Source organism: Capricornis sumatraensis, chromosome 16 (genome assembly GCF_032405125.1).
Source record: "Capricornis sumatraensis isolate serow.1 chromosome 16, serow.2, whole genome shotgun sequence".
In the NCBI taxonomy this organism is placed as follows: Eukaryota; Metazoa; Chordata; class Mammalia; order Artiodactyla; family Bovidae; genus Capricornis; species Capricornis sumatraensis.
Genome location: NC_091084.1, coordinates 25,635,444 through 25,649,630, shown reverse-complemented (window position 1 = coordinate 25,649,630; position 14,187 = coordinate 25,635,444). Strand labels below are relative to the sequence as shown.

Sequence of the window (14,187 nt, the reverse complement as noted above, 5' to 3'; positions counted from 1 at the left end):
GTTTTTTTCTTTAAGCTGATGATTACACAACGAACAGTTTAAACCCTGTACTAAGGATTATATAACAACAATGTTTCCTGCTTGAAGACAGTTTCTCCTTTCTGAAAACCTTCTGGCTAATCCTGTTATCTTAAAATGTAAATTATGGGAGTGGGCCTAGTAAGATCTTTACAACCTTGAGACATTCTTTGACACGACTGAGCGACTGAACTGAACTGAACTGAATAACTAATTTAAAAAGCATATAACTCCCTTGCTGACACTAGCAAGGGGTGGCACGCTCCGTCCCCCTTCTGATGTCGATGTCAGAAGCTTTCTCTGTCCCTTGTTGTACTTTAATGAAATTCTGCTACACAAAAGCCCTTGAGTGATCAAGCCTGGTCCCTGGTCCCAAAGTTAAACCTTCTTCTTCGGAGATCACAAATCCTATACGGTTCACCATAAGCTATCACTAGGATTGTCTTAACTTGTCTCTGCAGGAGTCACTCACATCTCTTTGTTTGCTCTACTGGGCTGCCGAACAAACATTCTCTCAGCTGTAGTCTTGGGGAAGAACTGTGGTAGTGGAGGGAGTGAGTGTGAGTGTGTGTGTGAGAGAGAGAGTGTGAGTATGTGTGTGAGTGTGGGTGCGATGCAGGAGGGAGTCTGTGGGGAGGGATGAGGGTGGGAAGACAAACGGTGCTCTGCCACAGCTGCTGCATCCTATCTGTTCTGCCTGCTTCCCTCCTTCCCTGGACCTTACCCACCCTCTTCCCTCCAGCATGGCCTCACCCGGCTCTTGACACTGCCCACTCCTCCCTAGGGCAGCCATCACCACCGGAGAGGCCTGGAACAGAAGCGAAGATCTGTCCTTGACTAGCAGAGTTAGAACTGAGTGTATGGCCACAGAGAAATCACGTGAGCCATGGAGGGAAAGGCAGAGTCCACTAATCAAGAGCCACTTCACACGGAGGTCGGTCGTAATACGTGCTAAACTGGGTTGCGTGGAGGAGTGATCACCATCGCTAGCCCAGAGAATGGACACGAAAGCTTGGATTTGAGTCCTGGTTCCTTGGGTAGGACACCTAATCACTCTGTGCTCAATTTCCTCATTTGCATAATAGGGATAAAAATTAACTCTCCTTTGTAGGATTGTGATGAGGTTAAAAGAGCTCATTTATGGATAGTACCTCTCACAGTGCTAGGCACATTATACGTGCCCACTTTCTGTTGGGTACTATTATTATCATTACCTTATGGGGCTGCTATCTAAAGGAATTTCCTAAAGACAAATGATTACATGTTTCCACATGCATCTCCCTGCCATATAGATCATGCTTCGTTCCTATAAAGCTAATTATGATTCCCTCATTTACTCAAACACTGGCGTCTCTTTTATGCCAGCTGATGTTCCACTGAGGATGCTGACACTGAGGGTAGGTCTGTGAGTGGAGCAGACGCAGTCCCTGTCCACAAGGACTGCACCTTAAGCACATGGGCTCTTCCAGCCTCGGTGCCTGTGCAGTATACCCCTCCTGCATCTGGGAAACTCCCACTTGGGAAACGCATCACCATCTTGGAAGACTTCCCTAACTCCTGTCACACCGGACCAGACAACAAATCTTTTTCTGTAAAACACTGTGCATACTGCTATCTCTTGCTGCTCTTCAGTTGCTCAGTTGTGCCCCAATTTTTGTGACCCCAGGGATGCACACCAGGCTTCCCTGTCCTTCTCCATCTCCTGGAGTTTGCCGAAACTCATGTCCATTGAGTTGGTGATGCCATCCAACCATCTCATCCTCTGTTGTTCCCTTTTCCTCCTGCCTTCAATCTTTCCCAGCATCAGGGTCTTTTCCAGTGAGTCAATTCTTTGCTTCAGGTCGCCAAAATATTGGAGTTTCAGCTTCAGCATCAGTCCTTCCAATGAATATTCAGGGTTTATTTCCTTTAGGATGGACTGGTTTGATTGTCGTGCTGTCCAAGGGACTCTCAAGAGTTTTCTCCAGCACCACAGTTTAAAAGCACCAATTCTTTGGTGCTCACCCTTCTTTATGGTCCAACTGTCACATCCAAACATGACTACTGGAAAAGTCATAGCTTTGACTAGACAGACCTTTGTCAGCAAAGTAATGTTTCTGCTTTTTAATATGCTGTCTAGGTTGGTCAGAGTTTTTCTTCCAAGGAGCAAGCATCTTTTAATTTCATGGCTGCAGTCACCATCTGTAGAGATTTTGAAGTCCCCCCAAAATCACTGTTTCCATTGTTTCCCCATCTATTTGCCATGAAGTGATAGGACTGGATGCCAGGATCTTAGTTTTTTGAATGTTGAGTTTTAAGCCAACTTTTTCATTCTCCTCTTTCACCTTCACCAAGAGGCTCTTTAGTTCCTCTTTGCTTTCTGCCATAAAGATGGTGTCTACATTTCTGAGGTTATTGGTATTTCTCCTGGCAATCTTGATTCCAGCTTGTGCTTCATTCAGCCCAGCATTTCACATGATGTACAGAGAAGTTAAATAAGCAGGGTGACAATATACAGCCTTGATGTACTCCTTTCCCAATTTGGAACCAGTCCACTGTTCCATGTTGGTTCTAACTGTTGCTTCTTGACCTGAATACAGGTTTCTCAGGAGGCAAGTATGGTGGTCTGGTATTCTCATCTCTTAAAGAATTTTTCACAGTTTGTTGTGATCCACACAGTCAAAGGCTTTTGCATAGCCAACAAAGCAGAAGTAGATGTTTTTCTAGCATTCTCTTGCTTTTTCAATGGTCCAACGGATGTTGGCAATTTGATCTCTGGTTCCTCTGCCTTTTCTAAATCCAGATTGAACATCTGGAAGTTCTCAGTTCATATATTGTTGAGGCCTAGCTTGGAGAATTTTGAGCATTACTTTGCTAGTGTGTGAGATGAGTGCAACTGTGGGGTAGTTTGAGCATTCTTTGGCATTGCCTTTCTTTGGTACTGGAATGAAAACAGACCTTTTAGTCCTGTGGCCACTGCTGAGTTTTCCAAATTTGCTGGCATACTGAGTGCAGCACTTCCACAACACTATCTTTTAGGATTGGAAATAGCTCAACTGGAATTCCATCATCTGCCCTGTCTTTGTTTGTAGTGATGCTTCCTAAGGCCCACTTGACTTCGCACACCAAGATGTCTGGCTCTGGGTGAGTGATCACACCATCATGGTTATCTGGGTCATTAAAATCTTTTTGTACAGTTCTGTGTAGTTTTGCCACCTCTTCTTAATATGTTCTGCTACTGTTAGGTCCATACCATTTCTGTCCTTTATTGTGCCCATCTTTGCATGAAATGTTTCCTCAGTATTTCTAATTTTCTTGAAAAGATCTCTAGTCTTTCCCATTCTATTGTTCTCCTCTATTTCTTAGCATTGATCACTGAGGAAGGCTTTCTTATCTCTCTTTACTATTCTTTGGAACTCTGCATTCAGATGGGTATGTTTCCTTTTCTCCTTTGCCTTTTGCTTCTCTTCTTTACTCAGCTCTTTGTAAGGCCTCTTCAGACAGTCATTTTCCCTTTTTGCATTTCTTTTTCTTGGAGATGGATTTGATCACTGACTCCTGTACAATCTTATGAACCTCTGTCCATAGTTCTTCAGGCACTCTGTCTATCAGATCTAATCCCTTGAATCTATTTGTTACTTCCCACTTTATAATCATAAGAGATACTGTTATTATGAACTCATTATAATGGGTTGTTATAAAAAATTTTATGATTATCTGTATTAGCCTATGAACGCACTGATGAAAACAGAGTGTATGTTATTCATCTTTGTAACCTTGGCAATGGCTGGACTTATGGCAGGTACTTAGATGTTGGAAACCAACACCATTTACTATAATTTATAGGCTTATATGGAGAAGGCAATGGCACCCCACTCCAGTACTCTTGCCTGGAAAATCCCATGGATGGAGGAGCCTGGTAGGCTATAGCCCATGGGGTCGCTAAGAGTCGGACACGACTGAGCGACTTCACTTTCACTTTTCACTTTCATGCATTGGAGAAGGAAATGGCAACTCACTCCACTGTTCTTGCCTGGAGAATCCCAGGGATGGGGGAGCCTGGTGGGCTGCCGTCTATGGGGTTGCACAGAGTCAGACACGACTGAAGAGACTTAGCAGCAGTAGCAGCAGCAGCACAGGCTTATATAGGAGCTTCCCTGGTGGCTCAGAGGTTAAAGCGTCTGCCTGCAATGTGGGAGATCCAAGTTCCATCCCTGGGTTGGGAAGATCCCCTGGAGAAGGAAATGGCAACCCACTCCAGTATTCCTGCCTGGAGAATCCCATGGAGGGAAGAGCCTGGTAGGCTACAGTCCATGGGGTCGCAAAGAGTCAGACACGACTGAGCGACTTCACTTTCACATAGGCTTATATTTTTATCTCCCTCTTTGTGCTTCTTGGGGTCAAAAGACCTTATCTTACTCATTTCTGTAGCCCTTCTGTCCAGCAACAAGGGTGCTCAATAAATAATTATGAAATGAAGGAATACATGAACAAATGCATCTGTCTTTCATTTAGAAAAACTGAAAATCAGAGTGACTGAGAAAACCACAAATCAAACAGACACATGTTCCCCAAACACTGCAACACGATTTAAAATAGCCAGGACACGGGAGCAACCTAAATGTCCACCAACAGATGGATGGATAAAGAAGACGTGGTATATATATATAGTGGAATATCACTCAGCAATGAAAAGGAATGAAATTGGATCATTTGTAGTGATGTGGATGAACCTAGAGTCTGTCATACACAGTGAAGTGACTCAGAAAGAAAAAAACAAATATCGAACATGAACGCATATATATAGAATCTAGAAAGATGGTACTGATGAAGCTATTTTCAGGGCAGGAATACAGACGCAGATATAGAGAAAAGACACAGGGTGGGGCAAATTAGAAGATTAGGATGGACATATATACACTATCGTGTGTAACACAGAGAGCGAGTGGGAGCGCTTATAGCGCAGGGAGCTCGCTCAGTGCCCTGTGATGACTTGGAGGCGCGGGGTGAGGCGGGAGAGGGAAGCGCAAGAGGCAGAGGATATATATCTACATGTATCTGATTCTTGCTGTTGTACAGCAGAAAGTAACACAACATTGCAAAGGAATTATACTCCAGTTTAAAAATTGTGAAGTGAAGGAATGTATTAACAAATGCATCTGTCTTTCATCTAGAAAAACTTAAAATCAGAGTCTGAGGTAAACTAGTCAAAATCAGAGAAAACACTGTCAAGAATATTTTCTAAGAAATTTAGTTGCACTCTCAATTTCGACCCAACTGATAACCTGTTTCTAAGTCCAATTGTCATTAATGAATAAGCAGGATTCATCCAGGATAGCAGAAATGCTTGGTTTTCAAAGGTCTGTGTTTACAAGCATCAATGTGTTCTCCTTATTAAGCTAAACAAGCAGGTCCCAGGCAAGGCTCCCCAGGCACATGTGCCATAACCACCAGCAAGCTGCATGCCTCAGGGATGCCCCTGCAGGGTCTGTAGTCTGGCAGCACCATCTACACTGGACTCCCTTATCTGTGTTTTTAAAAAAGATGAGCAGACAGAGCGGAAAGTCACTAGGTTAAATATCTCTCCACCGCAAATTCGTTTTTCAAAGTCAGGTCAAAATGCATTTCAGCTCTGAGTGAATGGAAGTTAATTGAGTTTACAGAGACAAAGTGAGTAGAGATATAGAGTTCCTTTTCATGACTTTTAGGTCAGGGAAGGAAGAAAGGGAGACAGAGGCAGCCACTTGGTCACTAACACTGAACAAGGGCCTATTTATCATGGGCTTCCCTGGTGGCTCAGACAGTAAGGAATCTGCCTGCAATTCAGGAGACCCAGGCTCAATCCCTGGGTTGGGAAGATCCCCTGGAGAAGCGAATGGCTACCCACTCCAGTACTCTTCTCTGGAGAATTCCATGGACAGAGGAGTCTGGAGGGCTACAGTTCATGGGGTTACAAAGAGTCAGACATGACTGAGCGAGTAACATTTTCACTTTTTTTTTTGTTTTCACTTATTATGGAGTCTGGCAGTGTCTGGAGTGCCAGAGATAAAGTGATGTAGGAGGCAGCTGGTGCTCTGCCATCTTGGAGTTCACATGCTTAGTGGACGCAGGAAAAGCAATCCCCCAAACCAGTATGTAAGCGAGATCAGTTCAGGCAGGGAGAAGGGCACTGCAGAAGAGGTCAGTGGAGTGGGTGGGGGCAGTGATAAGGGAGCTGCATGGGTCAGAACAGGGAGGGCAGGGTTCACTGAGAAGGTGATCTGAAGGATGCGCTGAGATCTGGATAACGGATGAGCAGAGGGCAGCTTGCGGGGGATCTGGCAGAATGAGATTCCAAGTGGAAGAAGCACCTGGAGCAACGTCCCTGAGACAGGGAACACGCTTAGTGTGTCTGAGGGAGAGGAAGGGGGCTTCCGGGGCTGGAGAGCTGTAAGTGTGGAGGGATGATGAGGTTGGGGAGGAAGTCAGGGCGAGCTCAGATATAGCGTCTTGCCCCAAAAGAGGAGTCCGGATTTTATGCCTCTAACAGGAAGCCACTGGAGGATTTGAAACAGAGGAGCGGCATGCATGTAAGGTCATTCCGGCTACTGTGAGTGGGGGAGGCTGCTGAGGGGGACAGTGGGGAGAGGGGCGATCAGGTGGGAGGCCGTCTCATTGACCAGGTGAGGACCAAGATGGCCTGGACTCGGGCTGAGGCGGTGGGAGCTGGAGAGAAGCGGCTGCTTTGGGGGCAGCTTCCCAGGCCAAGTGGACAGGGTCTTGCTGATGGACGGCGTGTGGTCAGAGAAACTGTGGCAGAGCAATGACCTCGACTGCACTGTCCTTACCGAAGACCTTGAGGTGGATGGACGCGTCCTGCTCGCCCGCCTTGTTCTCGGCAATGCAGACGTACTCGGCCTCGTCGCTCTTGTCCACCCTCCTGATGGTCAGCTCGGAGCTGTCGTCGCTGAACAGGTACTTCTCGTCCTCCTCATTCTCTATCTGCTCCCCGTCCCTGCCGGGCACAGAGGCGGGAAGGACCGTGATTCGGATGACAGAGCTAAGAGGTTGATTTTTAGTTTGTTTCTATAAAATGCAGACTGAATGCATGTGGATGACTGAACTTGCACAGAAAGTTAAGATGTTCAATTGTATTTCTTTCTGTGTGATTCCTTTAACCAAATCTCCGATTTTGCCTAAGGGCTGCAAATGGCATCCTCCAAAACTCCAAAGAGGGTCTCTGATTCTGCCTCACAAACTGAAAATGGAGGAATCCAATGCACACACAAGGCAAGTGGACCTTACTGGAAGAGTCCACTCTGCCCTCGGAGCTGACGGCTCCCAGCTTCCCACCCCATTCCCTTAAAACCCCAACACAGAGTAGGCCCTGCAAGCTCTCCTCCTCCACTAGCTGGAGAGAAAGGCTCAGCCAGTTTCTTACTTTGTCCAGCTCATGGTGGGCTCTGGGAAGCCTTCGGCGTTGCACACGAGGGTGACGGACTGGCCGAGGTTGGCGGTGGCATTCACTATGCTCTGTCTGGCCTGGACAGTGGGCGGCACTGAAGGAAAGAAGGGCTGTCAGTGGTGGCTGGGAAAACTTGAAGGGACTCAGTGGCCTGGAGGAGAGGCACTTTTGGGGGACCCCAAGTCAGAGGCTCGGGGGTCTTGGGTAACTGCCGAGCTTTAGTGTAAGGGGTCTAAATGCAGGCGTGCACTAAATAATTACTGTAAACTGGATAAATAATTCACCCACAAGCATGCATTAGTGTTTCCCAACAGTACTTAGTACTGTTATATGTATAACAACATATAATAATATTGCTTTTCAATAATACAGATTTAGAAGCTATATTAATGTTTTCTTTATTTTAAAGTGGTATTCAATTTATAGTAGCTATTTATCATTATATATTTTCTCAATCAATGCATACCCATCTGAACAACTACCATGATTGGCAGAACTTAACATTTAAAGGGGGGCTCTTGATACTGGAAAAAGTTGAACATTTTGGTTCCCAGTGATTAAATGGTTAATACCAATGTGAAATGCACTAGGTCACCAAAGAGTGACATTTCTCTTGGATTGTCCTAAACAACTTTGTGCACAAACTGGTTTTTACCAAAGGAATGAGAAAGAGAGTTTGGCAAAAAATACATATCAATATCCAAAACAATTCAACCATGATTTACTTATTTTCTCAGTACTGACATTATAATTTCCTCTAAACATCTTGTAAATGTCAGATCGATTCCACGGGTGGGTTTATTTGACACTGCAAATTAAGATTCATAAACGCACAGATGGACTATGATTCTGACTATTCTGAGGCCTGAACTGATGATAAAATTTTCTCTGAACACTGAACCAGGGGACGGACTACAACGTTTTGGTAACATCAAGGACAGTAAAGGATAAGGAAGAATTTATTAGGAAGCACGGGGCAAATTTCTGGTGTTGCGGGATAATGAAGGACATTCCAGAATTGTACTGGAAGTCCCCATAGGTAAGGGAGACCCAAAAGGCGTGTCTTTACAAACAAACAAACAAATAAACAAGGCAAAGGACGGGGGTGCGCTGGAAGGGGTGGATGAGCCAAGGCGGGGCCGTGGAGGGAGCGGAAGGCCGGGTCTCCTTACCATTCACGATGACCTGAATGTCCTTGAAGTTGACCTCCCCGCGGGCCAGGATCCTGCCCTCACAGCGGTAAGTGCCTTCATCTGTTTTCCTGATGCCCCGGATCTGGAGGTAGTTGTTGGCCAGGACTATGAATCGGACTAGAAAAGACAGGAGGCGGGCTTGTCCCAGGATCAAAGGACGGGAGCCTACAGGCAGGGCCCTGAGCCTTGCCTTTTTCCTACCTTCAGTCTCATGGGGGAGGGTGGAGGGCTGGGTGTGGGGAGGGGCTTTGTGCTGAAATAAGATCATACGTCCCTGGCTCCAACGCTGAGCCAGGAGCAGAAATCTGCAGGAAATCTGTATTTTTCTTTGGAGAGAAAGTCAAGTGCCTGAATAGACAAGCTATAGCCACGCAACCGCTAACCTGGAAACGGCATGCGGTTCTGGGGCACTGGAGTCTGAGTTTGGGGTAGGAGCCTCAGTAGCTGGCGGAGGTGGGAATGCTAAGGGGCTCAGCGGGCCAGGGGAAGGGGCGGCTGCCGGTCTCACCATCTTTTTTCAGGACGACATCTCGGCCTTTGTGCTTCCAGATGATGGTTGGGGGGAGGGAGCTGACCACATCACACACGATCACGGCATCTTCCCCCTCCCTGAACTCCTGTGGGGTTGGCGCGTTCTTGAACATGAGCTTCTCTGAAAGAGGGGCCAGAGGAGAGTGAGGGAAAACAGTGGTTCTCCCGCAAAAATCCCTTTTCGCTGGTGCCTTACCGCTTGGATCCGAGTCCATATATGCAGCGGTACCCAATAGGCTCCACCCATCACTCGGCCAAACATGCAGGCAAAGCAGATGGCACCAGAAGGGGAATACGTTCAGCTATGTTTGGCAATTAATTCCTATTCAGAGTGCTAAATTTATCACACTCTGTGCAGAAAAGGGTCTACAGAGGGAGATGTGTGTCCTTACCATGTGGATGGAGCTAATGGGACACAACTCACAGGTAGATTGAACTGGTAGGACATCCACCCTACAGTGAATAGTAGGATCACTCCTCTCTCTGTCCCCTAGTCTGCCTGACACCCCAACCCCAGCCTATCTATGGCAGAGAGAATTTTGAAGACTAGAACAGGAAAGGCAGGCTTATGGCAATAAATACTGTGGCAATCAATACTGTTCAATTAGCGGTCACCCACCATTACCCTGGCCAACAGGACAGACGCATGATAATAAGATAATGAGATGCCACCTTTAGACTGGCTTCAGCGGCGAGGGGAACCACCTGCTCTGAGTGGCACAGTGCTCAGATAATAACCCCTCCCACCCCACTGAGCCTTTGTACTCCACTGCCAGCAGGAAAGAGTGAAATAACAGGGGTAAACTGAGGTGTGAAACAGTCAGCCAACACTTGGGGAAGGGTGAGGGGAACACACACCCTCTGGGAATGGTGCAATGTGAATTTAGAGAGTCGAGGCCAGGGCGAGGTAGCTGTGACCAGCATGGACACAGCTGTGAGTCTGGAGTTGGCCAAGGATCCTTTAAAATCACACTGGATGGAAGACAGGATATATGTATACACATGGCTGATTCACTTTGCTGTACAGCAGAAACCAATACAACAGTGTAAAGCAGCTATACGCCAATAAAAAAATAAATTAAAAAAATACAAATCCCGATATAACCTACATATGTGTTAAAAAGGCATTAAAATATAACAAGTTTTTAGAAAACATATTGATAAAACATTTTTAAAATTTTCCTTTAGTTTTAATTTATTTATTGTTGGCTGCACTGGGTCTTTGTTGCTGCGGGGGCTACACTCTCATTGTGGTGTATGGGCTTCTCATTGTGGTGGCTGCTTTTGTTGCAGAGGACTCATATGAAAAGACCCTGATGCTGGGTTAGATTGAGGGCTAGAGCAGAAGGGGACGACAGAGGGTGAGATGGTTGGATGGCATCACCAACTTGATGGACATGAGTTTGGGTGGGCTCTGGGAGTTGGTGTTGGACAGGGAGGGGTGGTGTGCTGCAGCTCATGGGGTCGCAGAGTCAGACACAACTGAGCGACTGAACTGAACAGGTTTTCGAGTGTGCAGGCTTTAGCAGCTGTGACCCACAGGCTAAGTTGCTCTGCAGCATGTGTCATCTTCCCCTACCAGGGAATGAACCCACATCCACTGCACTGGCAAGTAGATTCTTAACCACTGGACCACTACGGAACTCCCTGATAAAAATCTTATTTGCACAGACTGTGCGCGTGTGCTAAGTCGCTTCAGTCGTGTCTGACTCTCTGTGACTCTGTGGACTGTAGCCCGCTAGGCTCCTCTGTCCATGGGACTCTCTAGGCAAGAATACTGGAGTGGGTTGCCATGCCAGGGAATCTTCCTGACCCAGGAATCAGACCCAAGTCTCTTACATCTCCTGCACTGGCAGGCAGATCCCTTACCACTAGCACCACATGGAAAATGTTTGTATAGAGTACCTCATGAAATAATAAATTTAGTTTGAAACCCCCTGCCAAAAAAACCCACCAAAAACAAGCAAAAGAACCCACATTGGAGCTCTTATCTTGATGCAGAAAAGACCTAGAGAAAAGTAGAAAAGAGCCCGGTCAAGCCCTCTATTCCACCCCACTCTCTGCTACCCATGTTGTCTTCCCGGCCAAAGGAGAGGTCAGGGAATACAGAAGGAGAAGGAAGGGGGTCTTACGGAAGATCTTCACGTTGACCGTGGCCTCTGACTCGGTGCCATCCTCCGCAGTGACCACGCACTTGTAGATGCCGGCATCATCGATGTTGGCGTTGTAGATGGTGAGGGTGGAAGAGGAGTCATCGTTCCACACCACCGAGATCCGCTGCTGGTTTGGGGTGAGCTTCTCTCCGTTGGGGGAGAACCAGGAGATGTCTTTATCTTTGGCATCTCCGGCCACTAAAAAGGGAGAGATAATTTTCAAACCACTGATGCTAAAAAGACAAAGACACCTCCAGGAAACAGTAGGTAGCTGATAAGAGCTACTGAGCAAGAGCTCTACTGAGGCGGGAGGTGTGCGTGTGCCTGTGTGTGACCACTCACGTTGGTCACGTCTGCATTTACTTGCTATGCATTAGTATTTGGAAAGAACTCAACAAACACTGGTGCTGATATTTCTCATAGTGGGCCTAGCCCTAGTAAGGGAAGAGATATTTGTTAAGGACCTACTGTGTGCAGGCACTGAACTAGCAGCTTATAGCCTCGCAGAATGGGGGGCAAAGGGAGTTCATATCCAGGATCTGAGCTCAAGCGCTAGTTGGTTAATCAACTCATCAGCTTGTTTTCGAGGGCTTAGATGCTATCTCCCATATAGAAGATGAGATATCGGCTAGTCTCTGAGTATAAATTCCAGCAACTTTTGCTCCACCATCTGCCTGCACAAACTAGTGTTTCAGCACTCCCCCCAGCCTCAGACAGGCAAACACATCTGCTGAAATGCTTCAAAGAAGGGAGCCAGCATTGCCCATCATCCCTTCCCCAGGCAGCTCAGAGGCTAGGATGCTGCTGCTGCTGAGCTGTCCAGACACTGAGCCATAACAAGGGCTCTGGGATCCTGGACGGTTCTTGCACAGAGTCCTCTCTGCCCAGTGCCCTTCCCCCGCTGGCACCCCCACCCCACCGCCCGGCACAGATGCTTAGTGTAGAAACGGAGCAGCCTTCCTTTCAGGGCCCATCATGTTTTCAACAAATATCGCTTTTTGCAAGATGCGCTGTGGGAGCTACGGCTGTATCTCCGGTTCGTTTCAATGGCTGTAATGAGGCAAAGCTGGAGGGAAGACATCCAGCGGCCATGAGCCGCCTCATCCTGTGCAAATCACAACAGCGTTTCAAACCCCTCCCTGCCAAAAGCGGCATGCTGGATGTCAGCTTACACCTAGCTCAGCTCTTTCCTGGTCCTTTCATGTTTCAAATCCCAGGCATGTCACATACAGAGACTCCAGAACCTCACAGGAAGCCTTTCCTCTGCAGGACATTTCCAGATAATTAGCTGAGCTGTGGAAATGGGGCATGTTTTCTAAACAAAAGACAAGGACACCAGGTTCGACAAATTCTGAGCTCTGGTGTGGGCAATGGGACAGAATATTGGAATTGACTGGAGAGCTGGGAAACCCAGGAAACCTGTTCTCACCACAAAAGAGATGCTGGCACTCAGCTTTCTTTCAGGCACGTTTTAGGACTTCTTGTATTTTCCTTCTCTGGGAGATTCTAATAATCCAGACACTGACCCACTGAAGCATTCGTTCTGAAGCAGTCCTGCTCCCGTGTCATTCACGGAACTCTGGAGGCACCCAGAGCAGGGGTCTGGGGGCTGTGCTGACTTTCCCAAGGAAATCCCTTGATCTCCATCACCAGGCGGATGTCCACAGGGCACATTTCACTGTACTGGGGCAAACTTGGTTTGGGGAAGGGAGACAATCTGAACACTTCCCTGGATCTCAGGTCACCCTGTGACAGGGTCACAGGGTCACAGGTCACAGGGTCACTGAGATTCCAGGCACACCATCAGCCCAGCAGACGCAGCTGTGACCTCTGCCCTGCAGGGCAGGTTTCCTGAGACGCAGGGTGATGGGGGTACTTGCCTTGGCACAGGAAGAACTTAGACTCTCCCACGCTGATTTCCCCTTGGCTGGGAACAATATCCACTTGCAGAGAAACTGAAAAAGACAAAAAGTCCAGTTTAAACGCGCGTTTGCAGTTTTGAGACAGAAACCAGAGCTTTCATTAAAAAACGGAGTCTCCTCGCGCACTTCCAGAAAGAGTGAAGAGAGGAAGTTATTTGGGTTTTGAGAACGTATCATCACAGTTCCTCACGCCAAAGCCAGGAATGGACACGATCCAGGTCATTTCACGTGCAACTGCTGTCTTCTATCAGATGGTGCAGGCCGCCCAGGAGACCTGGAGTAAACTCTGCCCTAAATGTTCCTGACCCCTGGAGAAGACTTAGGGTCCTGCTTCCAAACAGCAGCACTTCGTTCATCGAAACAGCAGCCCATACACTCGATTTGAATACCCATAGGCTCTATCCAGCTGTCCAGGTGGTGCTAGTGGTAAAGAGCCTGCCTGCCAATGCAGGAGACATAAGAGACGTGGGTTCAATCTCTGGGTTAGGAAGATGCCCCTGGAGGAGGGCATGAAACCCACTCCAGTATTCTTGCCTGGAGACTCCCATGGGAAGAGGAGCCTGGCGGGCTGTAGTCCACAGGGTTGCAAAGAGGTGGACACGACTTTAGCAACTTAGCCATGCACGCATGCATGCTCTATCAGTCCACTCCACCCATTAAGACAAAACACATCGCACCAGATCTCATGGATTCCTGTATTCACCGGGTTCCTCGATTATCTGCTTAAGTCAGATAACCATTGCTCATGAAAATGTATTCTCAGGGTAGGAGAAGTGCTATTATTCATTGGGATCCAACTTCTTTCTCCCTTTCCTCCTCTTAGGTAAAGTAAATCAGCAAGCTAAAGGCTAATGGACATTTGGTTGAGTGCATGAAGCGCCTGCAAGCCAGTATGAAGGAGGGGCCTGGACAAAACAGAGCGAGTGATAGAGACTCAGCAAGCCCTT

General features: G+C 47.3%; 1 protein-coding gene across 2 annotated transcripts in view; it reads right to left on the bottom strand.

The window, feature by feature from the left end:
- Positions 1–11,418, bottom strand: part of NCAM1 (neural cell adhesion molecule 1) — a 71,545-nt gene extending 60,127 nt beyond the window's left edge. For both annotated transcript variants that reach the window (XM_068988382.1, XM_068988383.1), the window contains exons 1-5: positions 11,298–11,418; positions 9,143–9,286; positions 8,614–8,751; positions 7,418–7,535; positions 6,825–6,991 (exon numbers count right to left, since the gene is read on the bottom strand). In XM_068988382.1, the coding sequence (XP_068844483.1) occupies positions 6,825–6,991; positions 7,418–7,535; positions 8,614–8,751; positions 9,143–9,278 (559 nt within the window). In that variant the 5' untranslated portion in view covers positions 9,279–9,286; positions 11,298–11,418. The remainder of the gene's footprint in view (positions 1–6,824; positions 6,992–7,417; positions 7,536–8,613; positions 8,752–9,142; positions 9,287–11,297) is intronic.
- Positions 11,419–14,187: the final 2,769 nt, after the last annotated feature.